The sequence below is a fragment of the Cyprinus carpio genome, chromosome B16 (assembly GCF_018340385.1).
Source record: "Cyprinus carpio isolate SPL01 chromosome B16, ASM1834038v1, whole genome shotgun sequence".
NCBI classification, from domain to species: Eukaryota; Metazoa; Chordata; class Actinopteri; order Cypriniformes; family Cyprinidae; genus Cyprinus; species Cyprinus carpio.
The window spans coordinates 20,014,194-20,039,502 of NC_056612.1; the positions used below are offsets into that span (position 1 = coordinate 20,014,194).

Here is a 25,309-nt window from a genome sequence, read left to right on the forward strand (position 1 = left end):
CTAAGGGAAAACAGTGTACAGATTCGCTGATCTTTTGGCATTTACTTTCTCCTGCGAAAGCAAAGTCCTCGTTCTCAAGAGAAGTGGACCTCTTCAACTACAGCAATCACTCATAGATGAGCCAGATATGATACTGATACAATCACTGGATATTATTTGAACATCATCGCTAAAAGCCATGTTGTCCTTGGGGAGCTCTTCTTAGAAGCTTTCCAGTGATTTTTTTTCTAGTGAATACACAAATGTACAAAGTCACTTTGCGGCCCTTAACCCTGATATTTATGTCTTTATTCATTCTGTATTTATGACTGCAATCAGTGTTTCTGTGTCCTCTGTTTTGTTCCATTTGTTCCGATCCTTGTTGTGATGAGTCATCAGGCAATTGTTAGCAAGTTTGGCTCCCATCAGTTTGGCTGAAAACGTCTCAGCAGATGTTGCTAGCATTAGTCTTATTAGAGGAGTGACTTCAGGTCTCATTCTTACTCCTGAATACAAGAAAACCAGTTGTAGTACGTGAACAACATTCAACAAAAGACACAATGGAAGTCAAACTAAGGGTCATGCGAAATGCCTGTGATTCTAATTTTTTGAGTCTGAGACCAAAGGTCAAAGAACATCCTCAAGGCAAATTCACAGAGTTCATGGGTTTGACTCCAAGTTCACAAGAACACAAGAGTAGAACCTTTTGAATCTTGCCCTACAGCAACAGTACATAGTGACCTAGAGATGTCACACATCAAAAAGGACCAAAAAAAAAAAAAAAAAACACCATGAAAGCATCATAATAATAGTCCACATGACTAATGCACTAAATTTCAACTGAACACGACACACCATTATTAGTTCCAAAAATTGGCCTGAAAGGAAAGAATATAAGTGATTACACAGTAAGTGAATAATGCATAAAATTTTGATTGGCATCTCACACAAGCCTACTGCATGGCTTTTGAAGACTTAAAATACAGTCATGGACTACATTCATGAAGCTTTTTTGTCACTTCTGGGGCTTGACAGGCATTGCATACAGATTTGGAAAGACGTGAGGATTTGCATTTTTAGATTCTTGTGTCTTTTTGCTTACCCAGACTATCCCTGAAAAATGACACCAGCTGGATTTGAGAAGCAGCAAAATGAATAAAATGCAGTACATTAGGGTGCAAAACAAAAACTGCAGGCAAAGCTAAACAGTCAGCGGGACATCTGAAGGAGACACAGAGATAAAGACAAAAAAGAGAAACACAAAGCAGCTAAGCACACATAAATAAGCAGAATTTAATTATGGGCAACTGCTAAGGGGTCGAAGTGTTGTTGCCATTGGAGATCATCCGAATGGCCTCAAAATATAACAAATGTTAGAATCAAGCTTTAAATGATCTCTTATGTTGGCTCGGTTTTAGCAAACCGGCCTTGACGTGGCACCCGCTGGGACTGTGGCACAGCTCTAGTTTCACCATTGATCAGGACAGTCTGCCATCTTCCAGGCCCAAAGTGTGATTTAATGTGCTGACTCCCACTGTGAGAAAACTATGCTGAAAAAGAGCAAGCTCATCATCTCATCAGATGCACAAACTCTTATGGCGTTCAGCCACTGGTTCCCAAATACAGAAGAAAGATGTTTACAGTTTTCTGCATACACACTCTTTCGCTGTTAATGACGTCTGTTGGCTACTGTTATTAGAGTAACAGAGTTTTACAGTGTACCATTATCGATACACAAGAAGGCATTGTAACACCTGGAGAAAGCCATCTGTTAGCATTCCAATCCTCTTATTTAATATTTATTTATTCAAATTTATTTGAAAAGGGACCATGTACAATTTTAACATAAATGTTTCCATTTCATGCATTGTATCGAATTTAGCCGATGGCTAGTTTTCATCCGTGGTCCCTTGGCAGGTAATCATAATAACAAATAAACATAAAAACAAAACAACAAACATATACAATACAGTAATACTTATACACATCCTATCAGAGCCAAAAAAGAACAGTAAAGATAATGTTCAGTAAAACCACAACCGTGTCAGTGTTTACAGATTTGAGTCAACATAAAATAAGATTTTAGTTTTAATTTAAACGTGTCAATATATGTGCACATTCTTATGTCTTCTGGTAGAGTGCTCCAGTGAATAATAGCTTTCACTGAGAAAGATGATAACCCAAAGGCAGAATGACGAAAAGGAGCAACACAATCACTAGTACGAAGCATAGAAAGGGCCAAACCATTTAAAATTGTACATACCATACACAAATTTGAGAAAAATCTAAAATTATCAAAGCTCAAAAAAATTTATTTCTCCAAGACCCACAGTGGTGATATTGGTTAGGCTTTTTGGCCAGAGTTTTTAAAATCTGTTTATAAAGAGATTTTAAAGGTTTAATAACAGTTTGAACTTTTATTTCTAAGCTAAATATAGTCAAAAGAAACATTTTGGTTGTTTTTCAGCCAGCTCACAAGCTAATCAGTGAGCTTACTGTCTTTGATTACCTCAAGCCGATTAGCCTGTTAGATTAGCATATGGCTAACTAATTAGCCTTCTAGCGAAAAAAAGGACTACCCAAAAATGCTATTCTAATGATCCTGAAGAAGATAATCACAAAAAACATGACTTGCAGATGAAACAAAAGAATATGCAGAGACACTAACAGCAACTATCCTAAGCTGAGATGACATTTTTAAGAGCCTTTCAAAAAAAGCAGGAATATAATGTTTTAGTTAACTGATTTTTTTGTTGTTGTTGTTGTTGTTTTACCAAAAAAACTGAATAGAAAATAACATTTTGGAAACTTAATTTGGGTAATTGGTTAAGTCAGTATGCTGCTCAGAATGCATGGCTATAAAAAAAACAAAAACATATATTTCATTATAATACACAGGAACTGTTAAATGCTAACAGGCTCATGGTAACTAGCAGAACTTTTTTTTTTTTTTGGAGAAACAACATCTTTTGTTCATGTGCATTCAGCGAAATTCAAAGTGATGCAGAATCGACCATGCAGGCCCACAAAAACAACAAATTAACCCTATTGTCATGTCCCCTCCACCTTCACATCTTGTTGACTGTCGGGAGGACTATTATTTACAAATGAAGGCCACATCTTTTATCCAGCATGTGAAAGTTAATTAGGTTGGAGAGATTGACGGTTCTCGATAAAGTGAACACTACTAAATTAATTGCTTTCTGACAGCTGCGCAGAGTTTGCAGAAAGGAGAAATTGAATTTATGGATGAAGACCCCTGGTCTGCCCACTCGCGCATCTATAGCAGCGTGTAACCCAATGGCGGACTGGCCACTGACACCAATCGATCGGCTTGGGGGGCGTGAATGGGCTGTCATTTCGTAAGCAGTGATTTGGTAGACTGTGTCTCACACGTAATGGTACAGTAGGGAATTAGGTTACTTGTTGAGTAAGACGTGTCAAAGCTATTGACATGGTCTATATTGTGGGTTTGTCTAAGCCCTACAGCACTAACCTACATTCATGCTAAGATCAATGCTAATTAAACAACACAAGGGGCATGACTAATAAGACAGTAGTCTCCATCACTGGTTGTGTAATGCCTTGTGATGAGGGAAAGGGATGTCTGTGTATGCTGCTGTTGGCAGAGCTCTGATATACTGTACTATCTTTATGTCACAGCAACTTTATGGGAAGGCAGTCGAAAACAAGTTTACTAAGCCTGCCACTGATATTACAACAGCTGTCAGTCACATTGCTAATCTGTGGCATACTCTACTGTTTCAAGGCAAACATGATAAATTGATTCGCTTAGAGTCTGACATTCAAGCATTTCTGAAGCATTTACCAGGAAAATCTGGTGGTTTACAGCTGGTTGACCAGCCACCATGTTCCATTTTGATCACCTTAAACTACCAGATGGTAGATTGTTCATCACTGGTCCAAGAAGGTTTGCTAACTTAAAGCAGTTAATAACCAGCTTGAACTAACTAATGACAACCTTGGACTAGCTAATGACCAGTTTAGACTAATGACCAGTTTGTACCAACTAATGAGCATTTTAGACCAAATGATGACTACTGTAACTTCAACCAACTTTGACATAGATCCAACTTGACAAGTTTGTACCAAATAATGAGCATCTTAGACCAAATGACTTGCTAATTACCAGTTTAGACTTGCTAATAAGCAGCTTGAACCAACAAATGAACATGTTAGACCAACAGATAAATAGCTTAGACTAGCCTGGTCCAGCTAATGGCCAGTTTATACCAACTAATGAGCATCTTACTTAGACCAACATTTTGATGACCAATTTAGACAAATTTGGACCTCTCTTGGACCAGCTAATGACCTTTATTTTTCATCTAATAAATGTCTTAGTCCAGAATTGTGAGAATATAAGACCAAATGATGACCAATTTGGACCTACTAATTACCCTGTTGGACTAGCTAATGACCAGTTTTGTACCAACTAATGAGCTTCTTAGACCAACCTGTACCTACTAAAGACTTTCTTAAAGACCAACTGACGACCAACTTGACCAACTTGGGCATAGACCCAACTTGACAAGTTTGTACCAAATAATGAGCATCTTACGTCAACTGATGAGCGTCTTAGACCAAATGACTCTCCTGGACATGCTTATTTGCTAATTAACAGTTTAGACTAGCTAATGAGTAGCTTGAACCAACTAATGACCATCTTAAACCAACAGACAAATAGCATAGACAAGCCTGGACAAGCTAATGACCAGTTTATACCAACTAATGAGCATGTCAGACCAACATCTTAGAACTGACGACCAATATAGGCCAACCTGGACCTATTAATTACTCTCTTGGACCAGCTACTGGTCAGTTTAGACTAGCTAATGAACACTTTGACCCCTTTGTCATACACCAACTGATGACCAACCTAAACCTACTAAAGACTCTCTTTGACTAGCTAATGACCAGTTCAGACTAGCTTGGACCAACCAATGACTCACCTGGACCAGCTAGTAACCAGTTTCAATTAGCTAATGACCAGTTTGTACTAAATAGTGAGAATATAAGACCAAATGATGACCAACTTGGACCTAATAATGACTCTCTTGGACTAACTAATGGCCAGTTTAGACTAGCTAACGACCATTTTAGACCAACTAATAAATGGCTTAGACTATCCTGAACCAATTAATGACCCTCCTGGACCGGCAAATGATCAACTTAGACAAGTTAAGGTTTGGTTTAGACCAACTGGAAACTAATTACCATGTTCTATAAAACAGCTACAATTTTAAGTGCCATTTTCCAGTAGGGTTACCACAGAACTTTGATCTATACCAAAGTAATTACATGCTACTCTCTAAAAGTACTTACCATCATATCGTATCCGAAAACCCTGTTTAATCCTTCTATTGGTAAATGAAACATTTGAACACGTATATAAATATAATGAATGTGACATCAATCAATGTCAAAAAGCAAGAATAAATTACAAGTGTCCTGCAGTGTGTAATCACCCAGAAAAGACGGTCACTAATTAAAAATGTCGCTCACCTGGTACTCATTTGGCCAGAAAGTGCTGACTGCCAGTTCCACCTGGTGCCACTGTCGTCCACGCGAGCCAGAGATATTCCACACGGGAATGCCAAGCGGTCCACCATTGACCCGCACATAAACCCGCAGCGCCCCCGGGCTGTGGCCATCTCTGCTGTACAGGAAGTAGCTGAACTGCACGCAGTGCGTGTCGTTTTCACTTAGTGTCTGTAGCAGAAGCTGAGCCCTCTGCCCCGCTGCATGCTGGGAGGAATTGACCATCATGTAGGAGCCTTGAGGAAGAAGACAACACAGCAAGAGGGAAAAATCAGCCAAAGGTCAGTGTCATCACATACAAGCATAGACACTCAAATATCAACTAATTAAAGCAAATAGTTTTAAATTTCAAACAGTTCCTCACACAAAGCAATCATATGACTTTAGAAGGCATAGAATATTGTATGGGTTATATAAAGCTTTTTTGCCCTTGTGGAAGTTAAAAGCCATTGTATGTTCTCGTTGTATGGGAAACAATTCTTCATAATGCTTCTTTTGTGTTAAGTCTGAAAGAAGTCATACAGGTTTGGAGCGACATGATGGTGAGTTAATGATGAGAGAATTTTCATTGCTGTCACTCTGACTGTGTTCGGTCATTAAATATAGTATAAAACTATATTATAGAGAACTGAAGGAAAGAACATGACATATTCTCGGAAAAAGAAAACATTTCATATCTTTGTGTGGTTACAAACATTTGTGGAGAGCTTTAGTGCATATTAGAAACATATTAGTGCGTAAAGAAACAGGCACATACACACTAAGATCAGAGAGAATAATAGAGACTGAGGGAGAAAATAAATATCCAGCTTCTCTACGGAGCATATCTGCTGTATTTCAGCCTCCTCAGAAACTTCTGTGTAGTTTTCCCGTTCCTACTTTTCAAAAGCCCTTGTTTGTCTATTTGTCTCTTTCCGCAGAGTATCTCTCCCTTCAGTGAGTTCACAAAGGATGACAATTTTGGCATTACTCTCTCAATACTGAGCACAGAGAGAGAGAGAGAGAGACAACACACAGCGCAGAATACTAAAATGTCTTTCATGCTCTTTTTAGCCTCGAGGCTCTCTGTCTCTGCGGAGTGTGACAATTGCAAAATTTCTGTGTACAAAGACAGAAATTTGTGAGGTGTTGGTATAGCAACAAGCACAAATACTCGGCATATTCATGGCTGATTCTTCAATTAGGGGAACCTTTCCATTCCCTAGGATGGATTTTATAAGAAAGAAATATTCTAGATATACAAACAATGAAAATTAAAATAATGAAAATGTATTTTTTAAACAATCATTATAGATTTCAATTATATATAATAATATATATTTTTAATTGTCTGACTTTAAATAATTACATTTTTCCATTTAGGTCCTAGATATGTTAACTACATCTACATAATAAATGTGTACAAAGGAAATCACTTTTTTTTTTTTTTTTACCAAAAACATTTATAGAAGTTTAATTTCTCAAGATTTAATATTCAAACATGCCTTTAATTGAACAATCTCTCATACAAGCGCACAAGAGAACATTTGGCTTGCTTGTTATTAATCAGCATGACGTGCCGTTTACGCACAGAGGACAGTGGGACGGTTGGGTTAGGGGCTCCATCTGCAAGGTGAGGCTGAATGAATAATTACAGATGAACCATTTATATACATACGCAAGAGAAAAAACCTTTAACCATGGTTTTCTGTCCTCCCTAATCAGGACATGCCAACCTAAACACCCTTCAAGTGTTCGTCTGCTTACCAAACCACTTGAAAAAGGATCATAACTAATAGCTAATGGCTCTATGGAACCAGGCCCTCTCCAAAGTACCCTTTTCTTAGGACATCCCATGATTTATGTTATCTCCGGGTGTACATGTGTGTGAAAAGCCCTGCTCTCTCAAGGCATTCTGGTTAATTGGATTTCCTCAAGGCTTCTTTATATTGCACTCCAGAGACATCTGAAGAGCACATCACAAGGAAGAAACGAAAGATGGAGAGAAGGGTAGACGGCTAAATCTGCAGATAAAGAGTGCTTTAGAGCTGTATTAAACATGCACCTCAACCCACAGAGGGGCTGTTGAGGGTCACTGTAAGCAAAGAATCGTGAAGTTCATGAGGCACTGTTGATTTTCTCAAGCCCATGAAGGTAAAGCTGTTGACTTTGATGAAATGGCAAATTAAAGCCCTCTATACTGATGACGCTAAATTAGATGGGAAGATATATGGAAAATAGATATTAGGGATGTACAATATACGAGTGGCAATAATAAGACCAGCTAATAAATAATATGTCAAGCCAACGCTGGAAGCAAATACTATTAGAGCTTTTCATCTAATTTGAACAGTAAATCAATTATTTTTTACTGTATATGACTGGTTTAAAAAAATAATCTTTCTACTGTGAATTTAAGTGATTTGACTGCTGGTATCACATCTGCAACTGGTCAAATAAACAGATAGCCCCTCCTCAAACTCATCAAATCAATGTAGCTTGTCATCAGGATAAAATTAACAGAGTAAAATGCTACAAATGATTACATTTCCATGCACTGAAGAATATGGTTCTTTTCAGGGATTTGCTGACAATAGTATGCTGTTTTCTTTAATGTGCTAGTCACACAGAATAATTTTTTTTTTGCATGTAAAACCATAAGATGCAAGGCACAGAGACGCATTATTTTACAAATTGAACTTGAGCGCCGCGTCTGTAAATCGCTGCAATTCACAGCTAAAGACTCAAGACATGAGCATTCAAACAGATCGCATATCTTCATAGACAAAAATTGAAAACCATGTGTAACGACTAAGGATGTCGATTTTTGATCATTTCCATGATCGATCGTCGTTTAAATTAACGATCAATTAAACAATTAATCTGTAACCTTAATGCTGCAAAAATGCGTCTATTGCAGCGGCACACAGTCACCAGCATGACAGGATGCGCAAAAGCCACAAAAAACAAACAAAAAAAAACTTTCTCACTTGAATTACAGGGGTTTTAGTCTGAATAAAATGCTAGTAGCAGGATTATGAAATGAATAGATATGATTAAGAGAGCACGCTGTATGTTTGAGATCATTTTACTTTGTTGACTGTTTTCTATCCCGGCACGGAGGCAGCTGAACGCGCCTCTTTAAATTGTTTCGTGGTGCTCGTTGTATTTTAAAAACACAATTGCAATATTTTCAACTGACAGTACGGCATTTAAAATAAAACCATCCCAAACATAGGCCTAACTGTGGCACGTGTGACTGTGCTGCGCAGTCAGGGAACCACTTCCATCCCCAAGTAGGGCTCGCACACACTGCTCACATCAAACATTTTTATTGGAGTATTATGAACAGTACTTTATTTGACCCTGCTTGGTTCTGTTCTGGAAAATGTCAGATTTTGAATTTTTGCATTCCAGTAGGCCTATTTGTTTTTTAAAATCCGGCATTTACAGTGCAGTAGATCGTGACAGTGCGTGCATACGAGGACGAGCGAGCGCGTTTGGATGTATTTGGAGGTTAATGCTCACATCTCACTCACAAATACAAATGTTTCCATATTCGCAATGTATTTGAATGTTAAACAATTATTTATAATGTAAACTAGGCTTGTACTTTACATGCATTCGCATATAGACGGAAAAGATCATTTTCTTCACATGAGAAGTGGATCGGTATACTACGGTCTATTTAAACTGACCAGTGTAACCTTTTATGTGTTTGGTTGACTGTATTTTATTTTGATAATGAACTGTGATGTAAGTTTCAATTGCTATAATATGTGTGCGCGAGGCACCAGCACGATTGAAACAGCTGAGACATAAAAAAATAAAAAATAAAAACCTTTTTGGAGTAAGATATAATCCGCAAAAGTGTTTACTTTCATTTGTGCATACTCACAATAAAAACAGAAGATTTGTGCTCTTGTAAAATAAAGCAAAAAAACAGAATGTGCATTGTCATCCTTTTCTTTCCGTGAACTTATGGAGCGCCACCACACTTCTGTTTTAAATTCATTACATTAATTATTTAAGTCAGATATATTTTGCTTTTTTTATTTATATATATATTTTTTTTTTATGAAAACAAATAGTTATTTTTATGTTAGGCCTATTACTTATATAGGCTATGCATTTTCCTTAAAGCATACCATTTTGTCCCACGGCTTGAGAACCTATGCCCTAGTAAGGTCCATGCAGAAACTTGTGAACGATACTCTGTGTCACCGTTTAGTGACATAATTTAATGCTCCGGGAAAACGTGTTGTCTGTGTCGGTCACAGCGCCTTTTAATTGCTGTTTTGAATCCAGCATTTATTTATTTACAAATTATAAGGTCTGATTATGACAAGTGTGGTAAAAAAGCTTTGGTTTTTAGAGGAATAATTGGTTAGCTGGAAAATGTTATATCGCACCATGCTTTTGGATGCGTTCCAGCCCATAGCCTACATTTACACATTTATTTTGCAGGTTTATTTTATTGTCTTTCACCTTTAATCACTGTTTTTGCATATCTTACTGTGGTAAACAAGCAGGAAGGGGAATGAAAGATTTCATGAATTACGAATTTGTTCGATTTATTAATTTGTTCCCTTGTTTCAGTTAAATCATGGGTTATTTAAGGAACAAATTAATGAAACATGGACAGTTGCCACAAATTAAGTCGTAGGAACGAATTAACAAGTTGACAGCCTTTCTGTCCTGTGTCCCGCAGCCCTGCAAAGCGCATGATATGAAACAATTATCTGGGGAAATGACTTAGTTACTACATTTCTATTGCTTTCCATGTTGAATAACTTTGTGTTGTTTCTATTTTAATGTACTTTTAAAGTTTAAATCACATTAAAAACTTCACATTAACATAATAAATTAAATTCGATTATATTACATCACATCAACTCAAATCACATCCCATCTCATTTGCTCACCACACGAACTCAACCCAAAAAAAAAAACAAAACAAAACAAAAAAAACAAACAAAAAAAAAAACCCCGGTTAATTGACCATGATTGCTTTATTCAATTGCATCTCTTATCGACAATTACTAGATCGTCGATTAAATCGCTGACATCAACTACTAGTAACCACCCATAAGATGTTTGAGGGATTGCACTAAATTCTAACACAACGTTCTTTTTGATAAAGGTTAAAACTGATAATGATTTTTACAATGAACAAGTAAATATTGAGTAACATATGTTTTAACGCACCACCACTGAAAAAAATGTCCAAATAAATCCATAACAACACTGCTGCGCGTCTAGGTGCAACACATGGTAGTTTTGAGCCCGACTGGATCTGAATTTTTGAAAAAAATTGATTCAATGAATGATTTAATGACTCACTCACAAGGATAGTCGCTCGTTTTGTTTCTGAATGAATCAGCAGGTGCTTGTCAAATGGAAGAACACATCCTTGCAAGGCTGCATATCTAGGCTGCCAAATCATAGCCTCCTTCCATTCCATCTTTCCATTTAAAGCAGCCAGTGTTTTTAACGAGTCTTTAGGATGATTGATTCAATGATTCCCTCATGGGTTCAGTCACTTGCTGCCACCTACTGGCCTAACGATACCAATAATTCCAACACTGACAGCCTGTCAGTCTGGTTATCAATCTGCTAAAATTTCTTTATCTACAGTATATAGGTGCAGCCCTAACAGAAATGTATATGAATCAGAACCAAACAGATAGATATGTATTCAAATGTATTCACAGTCTGTTATTACAGTGCATCCAGCACATCCAAAAAAGTGTAGACTAAAACAGTGGAAAACACATGGTGACATTTGAGAGCCCACTCCAGAACTCTCTCAAGAAGACACTGATTGAATTCACAGTGGAGAGTCTGTGCTTCATCATATCATAGTGAATCTGAGCCCAAACAACCGAGCTGACCATATATCTCAGCCAGAGGCCCCAGAACCCATCTGAGTACACTGGCACCCTGTCCCTCTCTTTCTTACAGGTGGGAGTGGGGTACAGAACACAATATATTGGTGCTGACATTTAGCTTCTCGCTATCTTCTTCTCCTGCCTCAGATCAGAATCCAATCTCCCAGAGCCAGCCTGAAACCTCAGAAAGCCAGGGCAGCTGCTACAATTTCTCCCAGAGGACTAGAATGTTGATTGTACAATATTTAATTTCCCTTAAACCGTGAGCATTAAGGGAATATTCCAGGGTAATAACAAGCTTTATCAACAGCATCTGTGGCACACAGAAAATCATTTTGGCTTGTCCCTCAGTTTGTAAAAACAACAAAAAATGTGTTTACAGTATAGGGGACTTAACAATAAGGGGCAAGTGTACCAAAGAAGAAATGTGAAGCTAATATTTTCTTAGTATCCTTGCTTGGATATTATGTGAATGTTACCAGGTTTAAATGGTCATGTGATGAGCTGACTGGGTAAAAATCTGGACTAAATACTGAACTAAATTTGGTCCTTTTCATTTTTAATGATTATTACAGTGGAGAAAATATTTATTTGATCCCCTGCTGATTTTGTACATTTGCCCACTTACAAAGAAATGAAGGGTCTGTAATTTTTATGGTTGGTTTATTAAAACCAACAAAAAAATAAAAAAAACAAAAAATACATAAAAAAAACATAAAAAAAAATTTACAAACCAATTAGCAAAACAATTAAACAAAAAAGTATTTGATCCCCTAACAACCAGCAAGAATTCTGGCTCCCACAGATTGGTTATGTGTCCATGTGGAACAAAGATTAGTCCTGCCACTTTAAGAGGTTACTCCTAATGTCAGCTCGTTAGGTGTATAAGACACACAATCTGAATCGTCCATTCCAACCTCTCCCACCATCATGGGCAGGACCAAAGAGCTGTCAAAAGATGTCAGAGAAAAGATTGTAGATTTTGGTTGAAATTCTGTCTCTATGTGCTAAAATAAACCTACCATAAAAATTACAGACCCTTAATTTATATATATATATATATATATATATATATATATATATATATATATATATATATATATATATATATATATATATATATATATATATATATATACACACACACACACACACACACACACACACACACACACACACACACACACATATATATACACACAATAAAGGACTAGCTAGTTACTGATTGAATGTGTGTAAATTTTCTGGAAATAAACAATCCAAAAACACACAAAAAGAGCATTTTAAATGCAATAAAATGTAATAAAATAAAATAAAATTCAGATTAAGACCGATTTTAAATGGTTTTCAAGGCTAAAATACTCTGACCTCCTGTAATTTCATTACAAACCCTCACCCATGTGCATATCATGCAGATTCAACAGTTTAAAGAAACACAATTTTAAACCCATAATATTTCAGAGAATGTTGCTCTTAAAAAACCCCGCTAATAACAACAGATATTGCAAACACCTTATGATCCAGTTTTTGTCCCCACTGAGATTATTACTGTCATTAAGTTCCTTCAACCTAAAACACACAAACTAGATTCTGTTTACTGTCAAAAGCAGGTACTAAAATAAATGTGTCGACCTCAGCTAAAAACATGAGAAAAACTAATTCAAGCTGAGGTAATTTGATTTATAAAATGATCTCTGTGAGAAATGTTCAGTGTAGCCGTAATTAAGTAAACCAATTCTGTCTTATCGCTCCAAAAGAAAATGTTTCTGGTGATTGTTCAAAGGTTAATTGTGTTACAAAACTACTCTCAAGAGCAGTCAATAAAATGCTCTTGTAAAGATTCTTCCACAGTTCACAGTAATTTGTAGCATTCATAAAACATGTCCACAGTGTTGTAACTAAGTCTAGGGAATCATAAGCAGTAATGGATCAAGTTTTATTAGAGACAGACAACATACATCATTCTATGCATTAGACATCATACATATTCAATGATATCCTTGAAAACGACCTAAAGTTTTATTACCTAGCATGACTCTAGGTTAGCAATTATTCTGTGTAAAACCGAGTCATCCTAATCACTGACAGTCAGCGTCAAGTCCGAGAGAGACTCGTCCTCTTTCTCTGTTATGAATGATGAACTTCTAACCTTCAACGTCTATTTTTCTCCCTCAACTTTTTCTTTTTTTTTTAAATGGATTGCGTGAATTGCATTAGCATTGGAATGATAACAGATACAATGTCAGACATAACAAACAACACACATGGGAAATACAGTGTCTAAAATAAAACCAGGCTGAAAAACCATTAAGTACTATCCCAAAACAAGGTTTGTTTTTTTTTTAGACTTGTGTACTTTCTGAGAATTTTAACCGCCAACCCGTTCAAGAAGAGCAAAGAACCTTCTGCTGAACCATTCAATAAGGTCAGATGTCCCCTTTGCCTTTTTGATATTTACACTGAGAGTCTTCACCGGTTAACCTTTGACTATTCACCTCATCGTAAAGCCACCGTTACACACCAGCACAGACATACTGTTCACATAAACCAGAAATATCAAACATAAGGTGACCTTTGGTGAATTATGCCTCCAAGGCTAGTGAAATCTGATAAAGTCCCATCTATTCGCTGCTAACCCTCCCAAGGGCGCGGGAACATACATAACGAGATTTGGAGTGATTGAGCCCATCGTCATTCAAACGATGTGCCGCAGGAAAACAGCCACTCGCCAGCAAACCGAGATGCTATCGCCAAGAAAACAGGGGAAGAGAAGGGAGAGAGTGAGTCAAGAAAAGACCAAGGACAGCGCTGAGGTGGACCAGAGAAAGGCTGAAAGATGCAATCACAAAATGTTACCGTGGACTTGAAAGTTGCATCAGAGGAACCAGAGAGAAAAACAGGAAGGCAGGGCAGATAAAGGAGAAATGAAAAACAAAAAGATTATTAGAAACAGAATGTGTGCTGAGAAGCAGGGACAGACCTGGGGTAAAGGCACCTGCTACTATGCATAAATAAGGTAGATATGCAAATAGTCAGTCAAAAGACTTCAAACCATCAAAATTCTGTCTCACCCAGGAGGTCAAACTAAATATTATATGAGATGTTTTGGCTATTAATTTTATATAAGCTTTGCACATTTTGCAACCCATTTGATTTGCAACCCAAATTTTGGGTGCATGTCTGTGTACAGTTTAAGCCTAATTTGTGCCTAATTTGCCTTTCACGAAATAAATATTCCATAAACAAACAAACCAAAATAAAATAAGGACTAGCTAGTTTGGGATCGAATTTGTGTAAATTTTCTGGAATATAAACATTGCATAAACACAAAAAAGTAAATCAATAAAATGTTATAAAATTTAATAAAATAACAAAATAACAAAGGACTAGCTAGGATCAATTTTGTGTAAATTGTCTGGAAATAAACAATAAAATAAAATAAATTAAAAATATTTGTTGACCTTCCAGCAATAATTTGGATAACATGGTTAAATTGTTTACTTGCAGTCAACACAATACTTTGAAAAACATGAAAACATAAAGAAAACACATAAAGAAGACAATAATCTGTCACTGGAGCAGTATACTAAGATACAAAAGCTAAATGGTACCTTCTTCTGGTCTTTGTACCTTATTTACCCCTAAACGGTACATATTAGTATCCAAGTATGCATATTCTTGAAAGGGTACAGTTTTTGTGTGTAGACAAAACATTTGGTAGATACACACATTTAATGTGTTTAAAACTAGCTACTTGTAATGCTAGGATAATTTATTATTAGGGTTTTGTGCATTTAACAACTTTTTAAAAAATCATGGGATACCAAAGTGCAGCATATTCACCGAGAGTGGCACAGTCCACTTTTTGTTTTCTTGTTTCTCAGAACTTTTAAGAGCATTTTTTTTCTCCATTTGACCCAATCAGCGGGGCTTTGTTCGCCTCTGACATCAAGAGGCTTCAAACGCGTGTTTGAGAATAAAAAGAGAGGTGAAGGGGTGCAGTGCTGAATATAGACGAATCAATAGGTCCTCTTCCCACTTCAATTTTAGAAGCACTCATGCTCGCATCTCTCTTCCTAAAATTGTTTAAGGCCCGTCCTGTCCTTATAGCCTAGATGCTCATTTCTTTCCATGTCTCTCATCCTTTCTCAAAAGGTCAGCTGAGATTTAAGGCATTCTGCCTTGGCCTTCTTTTTCACACACACATAAAAGTGGGAATGCTTTTTGAACGCAGACAGCAAAGGAAGGCCAGGTTATGCTGTCTGACATCATACCAATTGCCTCAACCTATGATAGAAAGATACAAGGTGTACAAACAGATAAACCAATTAATCAAGATATATTCTCCAAAGTGATGGATTTGTAGTCTTTTGAATCATTTCATGTCCTTTTTCTTCTGTATTTGGGAACAAAAGTGAAAAGATTAAAATTGCAACTATAACAGCAGTGAAATCCGTCATCATCCATATTCTGTTCCAAAAAAAAATAATAATAATAATAATAACGATTGCATCTCATGTCATTTCCATGCAGCTGACATTCACTGATGTCTTCCCCCTAAAGACACAATTACTGTGCGCGAATGTGTGCTGGAATTAACACACACAAATTAATATTTCATCTCAAATGAATATTTTAAACCCTGTTGTGTAATCGCATTCCTTCATCATTTCAAACAGGTTTTTGAAATGACAAACAGTGCATTAAAAAAACAACACATTAAAAAAACAAGTATAGCTAGTGGTGACTACTACTCACAATTACTGTCACTAACATATTTGTAAAAGTGTTATAGCATAACTACGACAACAAAAATGAAAGCATTTAAACTAAAACTTTTAGTTTAAAGTGAATTTCTTAAATATGAATTAAAATGCGCTGAATGAATATTACCCAACAATATCGATTTCAGCTTTTAAAAGCAGTCCATGCAAAGCGCTGTTTATGCATCGTAAACTGATTTGACATCATGTGCATCAAAATTTATTAGTGATCACAATGCAAATAACCCCACTAATTTGTTCTATCATAAATTTCATTAAATGACGCCTTTCTGTCATCAAATTAAATGTCTCATTAGTTCAGTGGGGAAACATTTCATTAGCATTCATTAATCGGCTAAGTTTTCGTATCGAAATGCAATTACCACAGGTCCTTTTAATGTAGTGGTACACTGAGCATGAAAATATGAGAAAGCCATTTCTTGGAATGACCCCAATAGACCAAATACGAAATTCATTAATCACTAGCGATACAATTCAAGACGATTTATGTCACACGCAATTTGTAACAAACTCCGTCTTCACAACAAACCTCAATTCCCTGCTCTCATGGACTTGTAAAAACACGTAAAAAAATAAATCTGTGTCCTAAGGCTGTTTTTGGCTATTTCAAGGAAAAACGTAGCCGGTTGCACAGAAGCCAATTCTAAACGCTTTTATTAATATTATCAAATGGTATCTATTTCAAAAGCAGAGTATGTGTTTCGCATTACAACTGCCTCAAGTCTGTAAGGCAGGAAAGCACACAGCATGTGTAGTAATAAAGAAAAACCTAAAAGCTGCTGTTAACGGTGTGAAATCTTCTCAGTTGCAAAAATCAATTTTCTTTCTCTACCGTGAAAGTCAGCGTATCGCCCATGACAGGATTTTTTCTCCTGGGTGTGACACATCACCAAAAGTGTGACCTAATCTCTACTCACCCTTCCCATCACTCGTCGCTCTCTCTCTGCTCAATTCGTTAGATCACTTAATGTCTACACACCTGTCCTGTGCTCCAGTTTGTTAATATTTAAATTTCTTGATACCTTGTCTTGTCTGTTCCTTTTGTATTTATTTTGGATGACGATTTCGGGGGGTTTGTTCATTCAACTCCCAAAACATAAGTGAGCTGCTATGTAAGCCATTTTCCTCATTCCTGCAACAATTCTTCTGAGATCCCTCCACCAACTCAGTTATAAATAACTAGTTTAATGGGTGGGTAGAGAAGGGAAGGCTGCGGCTGCCAACATTAACACACTGCTAATGAGATTCATTAAATGTGTTTAATGCCATTAAACGTCTTTAATGCTGTAAAGGCATTTAACAAATTACATTATAATTGATAAGATAACATTATAATGAATAAGTATTACAGTACATATACTAAATAAATAAATAGTGGAGAATATCCGTAAATAAGAATCATATCCTTAAGTGACTTGTCTAGTGAAAAAAAGCTAAAATAATAAATTATTTTTGTGAATAAATATTAATTTCAATATTTATTGATTGATTAATTGCCTGGTCAGATAAAACTGTATACTTGTAAATAAGAATCTTGTTCTTAAGTGACTTGCCTGATAAAATAAAGCTAAAATAATTAAACTTTTTTTCTAATTTCAATAAACTAACTAACTATCAAACAAACAATCAGTCAAACAAACAAACAAATAAATAAATAAATAAATAAATATCATTATCCTTATAAATAGGATTCTTAAGTGACTTGCCTGGTCAAATAATGCTGAAATAATTAATTACATTTTATAATTATATTAGATAAACTATTATTATGGATGGATGGATAAAACAATGCTCAGTATTAATACTTCTATCAACACCAAATAAAAGTAAGCAAAAAACTGGATTTAATGACTTAGAAGGACAGACACTACATGGTTTAAATCTCCATGTAAGAATCAACTCATATTGTCTAAATAAAGCAAAAAAGAAAAACAGTTTCTTCTGTTGTGGATATTATATTGTGGATAACTTTTTCCTCTGTGAAAAGTTCTCAGTTTATCTAACTGTTATCCTATTGTAAATGATTGAAAAAGAAATAATTACTGTTTGTCCTATTATATAACCAGGCAAACATCTTGGAGCAAATTTGAAATGTGTTTGCCACTGTTTTCCTTTATTAAACTGTTAGCAGAAGAATATTAAAAACGAATTTCCTGCTTGACAACAAGCAATGACAGAATGAATACTCGATTTGAAAAGTATCACCTCAAAGGGAGTCATCTGAAATCTGTATATTCCCAATTCAGCCCCACGCTTCCTCTGGAGACAAACAAAACATCCTCAACCAAACAACAAGCTGCTTCACAGGTGGAGCCACTGGCAGCGCTCCAGCTCTTTAACTGGCAATGAGAAGGGGTGGGCTGCAATTACCCCGGCCTCTCAGGGGACGAGAAAACACATACAGAGCTCCAGGTGAGAAGGAGAAAGAGAGGGAAACTTCTCCAAAAGGCTAGCGGAGAAAGAAACAAAGTGAGGGAAGACAAAAAAAATAACATCCATGATAAGGAGTAAATAACAGCTGAAGCATGGCTAGACAGAGTGTAGCCAGTGCTCTCTGGAGCTGGGAGAAGATAAGCCCATATCAGGAGGCGCTGCCTCTATGGTCACTGTCGCCAAAGGCGCTGGGGAAAAACATGCTTTGCCGAAACGGTCTCTACACAGTGACCTTTCGAAACGTCCTCCAGCCAGCCTGCGTTCAAGGGGAGGGGACAGATGCAAAGCTGTTGTGTACGACCCACAGTCCACACCCTGTCTGAGGGACATTAGTGTTTTTGTATGTCCCCAGTCCCTGTATTCAATTACCAAATGACATCCTTTATCAGATGTAATGAAAGAAGCAGAAAGCTGAACGAAAAATCATACAGATCAACAGAATGTTTTCTTTTTCAATGTTAAAATATCTTTTTATATGCCAATTTAATACGCAAAGAAATTACTTTGCCTGATTTTGCTTCAGTCAGTACAAATACAGGTAAAATACCATGGTTCTCTGTACTGATTTCAGTACCATAAGAAAACCTATTTTATTTTAATATTTAACTATTTGAAAATAAAAGTATTTCTGTCATGACAACTCTTGGAGAGTTTGGCACAGTAATATACATGACAATGTTAATGTGTTTGGTATTGGCGGAGTAGATCTTCTACGCTGCTGCTGCTGCTGCTGCTGTGGCAGAGAAAGTACAGATACTTGCTACTGCCAATACATCTACAGACATGCTGCTGTGAGCACGCAGGAAATAATGCTGCTCCATATATAACGTATATGAAATAACCCCTGTGTATAACATACATGAAATCACCACGTACCAGATCCATACAGGTGGAGCTGGGGAAGGTGGAGGGTTTCTGAAGTGCACTGCACCTGCTACAGCAAGCACTAGCCAAGTATTTAAATGTTAAGCAGCAAGCTCATTGGCTGCTGATGCAAAAAGAAACCAATCAGCTGCGCCATGTGAATGATGAAGTAATTATATCAGATTGAGTTAGAACCTATTGGCCTGCGCCAGTTTCATTACAGAACTTTTTATTAAATAAAATTGATTAATTATTAATGCTATTAATAAATATAAGTAAATTATACATTAAAACATTTGCATGTAGCCTTCAAATATTGTTCAATTATGTAAATACTGCATTACATGGATTAAATGAAAGTAATATAATAACAAAGAAACAAGTAAATAGCGAAGTGATGGCGATGGAGTTTTCATTAAGCCAGTCATGTTTTTGCAATTCTACTTGGTGCAGAAACAACAAGCTTCACCTTTAAATGACAGTGGTCTCGTTTTGCTGCTGTAGCACTGAAGTAAGTGAAGGTGAGATTCAAAAAGCGGCGCAGCTTTGTCACTGTTTGCAAACTCCCCAGTTTCATTTTTCCTATTTGGGGCAGCTGTTCATTTAGACCCATGAGGGCAACAGCACTGCAGTGAGTGCATCAGAATTAAGTGTAACTGGACGGGGAACTTTTTTGTTTTGCTGACTCTCTCACACCCGTGCTCCGTCAGTGGTCTCCCAAGTGCACCTTTCACAGAGCCCCTGGGGCCCGGAAGCAAAAGGATGGTCGAAATCTGGGCTGACATCAACAGCACCGCTGACACTCCAGGTGCTAAATATAAGCTCCGGGTCCTGAAGTCATGGGACATGTTTCACTGCACCAAGCACCGGAAAACTAACCCACGGTTCCGTTCCAGTGGCCAGCCCTTTTTTGCCCTTTCAGACCTGTGAATGCACACTAGGCATTATTTACTGAAGGAAAAAACACAAATTTACAAGTTATCTGCAGTCTTGAGGGACTCCGCGGAGGCTCAGCTATGCAGTATTTTAATTATGTAGCTTGAGGCAACTATTGGTGGAATTAAAATCGATAGTGATAAATCAGCGTAATAAGGCATTCAACAAGAAGCAGACTTTAACACAGCCGGCTGCTGTTTCCTCTCTCGCCTATGCCTCTGAGAGAGAAAATAAAATGACAAAGGGTGGAGGCACACATCATTTAAAAGTAGTTTTAGAGCACTCGCTGTTTCAGTCTCCCTAGTTTTCAGTTAGCAATTAAAACCAGACCTCTTCAACCATAGAGCTGTCATTTACCCACAATAATAATCCTTCCAAGATTCAGAAAAGCATTCCAGCATAAGGTAGGTGGCATTTTAGGGGTTTAAAAGTGTCCTGCAGAAACTGAACCGTTGTACGCAGTTATTTATTTTCTATTTTTGGCACATTTGATAATGGCGAACCAAAGGAGCGATTGAAGGCTTTTAAAGTGTGGGTGTGAACGCAAGATGCAAAGCCGGCGTGTCTGTTTCTGGCACTGACGTGGTTTGAGCATGCAGGCTGGTATCCAAAATGCCACCGAGGGGCTTTTATACCCTGATGGATGGATGCCAGGAACAAGCTGTCGCGAAGATGACATAAATCTCGCGCAGATAGCGGCGGGCCGTGGATTGTGGGGTGCGGCGGTGAGCGAGAGAGAGACAAGCCGGCGCAGAAGGAGGCGTTCCTTGGTGTGCTGAAGAGTTTAACGTGGCTGTGATTAACTGTCAATCCCTCTCCTCAGCCAGCAGTGCTCCGTCTCAATTAGACACACTCATCATTCTGACAGGCTGCGCGCTCTCAGCCTTGAGCCCGGGCTGGAGACCAGACAAACGGGTTGAGACCATAACTCAGAAAATATAGGATGTGGAACAAAAGAAACGTGTCATGTTGTTCATTTGACCTCGCTAAATCAATTTAAAAGTCGTAAAAAAATACATAATCACTCCTGTATGTCAACAGGTAATATATGTGAACAGAAGTGTGCTTTGAAGTCAACATGGCATCAGAATTAAGCTATTTGCTTCCTTAATACAGATACAGGTGCACGTTATTGCAAATATTAAAGAAACAGTTTTAGTCTTTTGTGAAAATGTACCAAGAACGGTAACTATAAAGATAACTTTAAATATACTACAGTGTATTAACATCCACATCAATGCACACATATTTATTATTAGAGCATGGTGCAGTTGTCATATTTAAATGCTCTTTAAACACAAGCAGATTCTAATGAGCTGACAATGTTTTCATCATTTATCAGCTGAAAAAAAAAACATTCTGAAAGGTATTTCAGTGATATTTTTCCTGTGTCATTATCGTTACAGTTGAAAGATTTCAAAGATTATTAAAACTTCATACATGGTTAGCATTATAGTCAACATGGTGTGAATTGGCCTTTAAAGTGAAAAAAAGTAATTTTCTATATATATATATATATAAATATATATATATATATATATATATATATATATATATATATATATATATATATATATATATATATATATCAGCCAGCAAGATCAATGTATTTTAATTTCTGATTTGTAATGTAATTGAATTTCTTTTTCTTATCCCATTGGCAAACAGATTTTTACTTGTTTTATATATGAATCAGAATAAATTTATCGAGGTTTATGCTTAACACAATGAGGGAAAAACAATGCCAAAGGGGTAAGAAATATACCTCAATTTAAATTCTCTGAACACAAGTCTTACATTTTCACAACTTAGCTTTTCAGGTAAATTTATGTTGTTTTGAGGATGTTAAAACAAGACAAAAACACTAAGAATTTTATTTTTTTTTTTGCTCTGCCTTTGATGCTTTGCATGTGTTTCAACTGATGTTTCCTTATGCACTGTAAGCACTGCAAAATATTTGTGTGTCTTTCTGAGCTACAGATCTGTCTAGCGATGTGATCTGCATGCTGCCAAGAGATCAAACTAAAAATCAACCTAGCTCTGCATCTAAAAGGAATACTTAACCAAAAATAAATATCCTGTTATCATTTGCTAAGCCTTATGTCATATGACTTACTTTCTCCAGTGAAAATTTCCACAGGAATTAAGAAAGTCATACAGGTTTGCACAAACATGACAGTGAGTGAATGACATTATTTAAACTTTTAGAGTTTAAACTGTCACTTTAAAACACACATGCCCAGGCTGACACTTCCTCATCGCTTAAACACACTTAGAAAAGTAATTAAATGAAACTGAGGTAACACACTCTCTCTCTTTCTCTTTTTGTATTCTTGCACGATGCTGCTCACCACTACTGCCGGAGACCATGGAAGCCTCGTGGGAATTAATTAGGGAAGTCTGGGCATAGTGGGTTACACAAAGCTCTCTATGAAAAGCTTCTCCCTCTGTTAAGGTGTCGAATGGCAAAACACTGCAACACAAAGCATGAAACACCAACAGTAACCTCTCTATCATTGCTGAAAGAATGAGATCAAAGTTAGCCGAACACAAAACAGGCATTGTTGTAAACTCTAGAGATGCAGGCCTCCTTTAAGATGCTACATTATGAAAAGTTCTACACAAATTAAACACTTAATCATCTACCATAAGCTTTCATTTAATACTATGAGGACCAGACTACTCACAGTAAAGTATTAAATGACCTATAATGTAAGGTAAATGGTCAAATGATGTTCCGTTTGCCTTTGATTCTAAAAACCGTAAATGTCAGATGGAGCTGAAATATGCATTTAAATTAAATGGAAAACCCCTAAAAGCAAAAAGGGGACACTGGGATTTAGGTGAGATTTACGAGAATCTGGACAATGGCTCCAGCCATGATATACAGCCTCCAAGAGAGAGGGCCTCTGGGGGAAAAAACTACCGCAGTGTTCACTCCATAAGTAAGCCACCGCTGTCAGCAAAACCATACACAAGCACCTTCACTTATCATTATGAAGGGACAATAAATCAACAGAACATCACGTCTGCTCTCACCATTTTGCTTCCTGTGTGCAAGCTTTGAAATAATCAATAAAATTTAATTTGTTTTAGTGTGGCCTTTTTTTCATAATATGTGAATGCAAACATAGCACTTCATCTAAGACTGTAAAAAAGGCGGAGAGATTATTTAGGTATCTATTTGACATATTCAAGTAATATTAACATTGCTGGTCACTACTATATATAGACTACCTTTCAAAACAAGTCTCTTATGTTTACTAATTTAAGACTGAATTTATTTGATACAGTTAAAAAAAAACAGTAATGTTGTGGAATATTACTGCATTTTAAAATAATTATTTTCTATTTTAATATATTTTAAAATGTAATTTATTCCTGTGATGTAATGCATCCTTGCTTTATAATGTTGTGGAACTAATTTATTGAATTTATTTATTTAATTTAAAACTAATGCTTAATAAAAATAATTTCTTAAAAAAAAAAAAAAAAAAAACTGTTGTGTATAACATCCTTAACTCAAGTCAAATTTGCCAAGCAGCAAAGGCAAGACATTCAAACATTTCAGTTCAAATACATACTGAATTATTTTTCTTCCCCTTATAGGATTTTTTTTTTACTACTGTAGCTTAACCAGCAAGATGTTCTTTGTCAGCCAGCTTTGCTAAAAAATGCCATGCTGTTCCACCATCTAGACCAACATCAAACACTGCAAACCTACAAAAAAAAAAAAAAAAAAAAAAAAAAAAACTGTCTAGACCAGTCTGGAAATTCATGATGGTCTAAACTGGTCACTTTATAGCAGGAACTGGGCAGATTGTGTCTCACAGGAGGCTTTCAGGAACTCAGGCCTTTTCTGTTCCCTCTCAGATCTCCCACAGAAGATGGTAAAGAGCCAGATGGAGGATAGAAAGAGAGAATGAGATGGAGGAAAGACAGAAGGAGAGAGATCAAGGGACAGAGGGAGTGAGAGGAATACAGGGGAAAAGGAGAAAGAAAGAGGGGCCGAAAGAAAAGAAAAAGAGTGAGGGAAAGCAGAGCATATCCTCTCATGCCAGGCCTTGGACTAGATAAGAATCTGGCTAATATTGAAGCAGGAAATAACTTGGGCAGACGATTAGATGCAGGTTTCATTTTCCAATGGAGCTAGACTCTCATACATATTCTATTAGAAAAGTGTGGGTTTATGCAAAATGCACTGGAATGTGATTTATAGATTTTTTTTTTCTCCTCCTGGTTTGCTTGAGCATATAATATTGAGTTACTTCGGCGCCCACAGCGCAACAAAATAATTGGGTCACTGAAATCCCACAATTCAGTGTGCTGTTACTGAGTCTCACAGCACCTATAATGTGCCAACATTACCATAAACAACCGCGCTCCGGCGACATGCGTTCCGTCACTTTCAAATACAAGTGCATGATGGGATTTGTCTGTGTCACTAGATGTTTTAACTAGATTCAACCTCTACTGAAACAAGAACCGAGAGACCTCAGTTTATATAAACAAAAACAATGGACCAAAAAGCACCGAAGCTTTGCTCTTCTGTCGTGCAAACTGCAAACGTACCGTCTAGTCAAAACAGCCAAATGTTTTCTTTCCATAGCCGTGGTTAAGCAGCTCATTTCAAGGGCATACTAGAGCAGGGTGTTGTTGCAGTTTTGTGTCTGAGACCTTGAAACATACCTGACTACCAGTCTGTTTTCCCAAGAAACCGAGACAAAAGGGAAAATCACTTGTGCTGCCAAAGAAATGCTGAATTCTGGATCTTGAAATGCTATTATGTAGGGATGTCAATCAGCAACTAACTACAACTGAAAGTTGATTAGTTTAGATTTTGTATATCTTCTTGTATTTCAATAGTTTTAGTAACAATTC

At 36.8% G+C, this 25,309-nt stretch overlaps 1 protein-coding gene across 19 annotated transcripts in view; it reads right to left on the minus strand.

The window, feature by feature from the left end:
- Window positions 1–25,309, minus strand: part of LOC109093672 (receptor-type tyrosine-protein phosphatase U) — a 211,313-nt gene that overhangs the window by 90,478 nt on the left and 95,526 nt on the right. For all 19 annotated transcript variants that reach the window (XM_042741371.1, XM_042741369.1, XM_042741380.1 and 16 more), the window contains exon 3: window positions 5,506–5,777. In XM_042741371.1, the coding sequence (XP_042597305.1) occupies window positions 5,506–5,777 (272 nt within the window). The remainder of the gene's footprint in view (window positions 1–5,505; window positions 5,778–25,309) is intronic.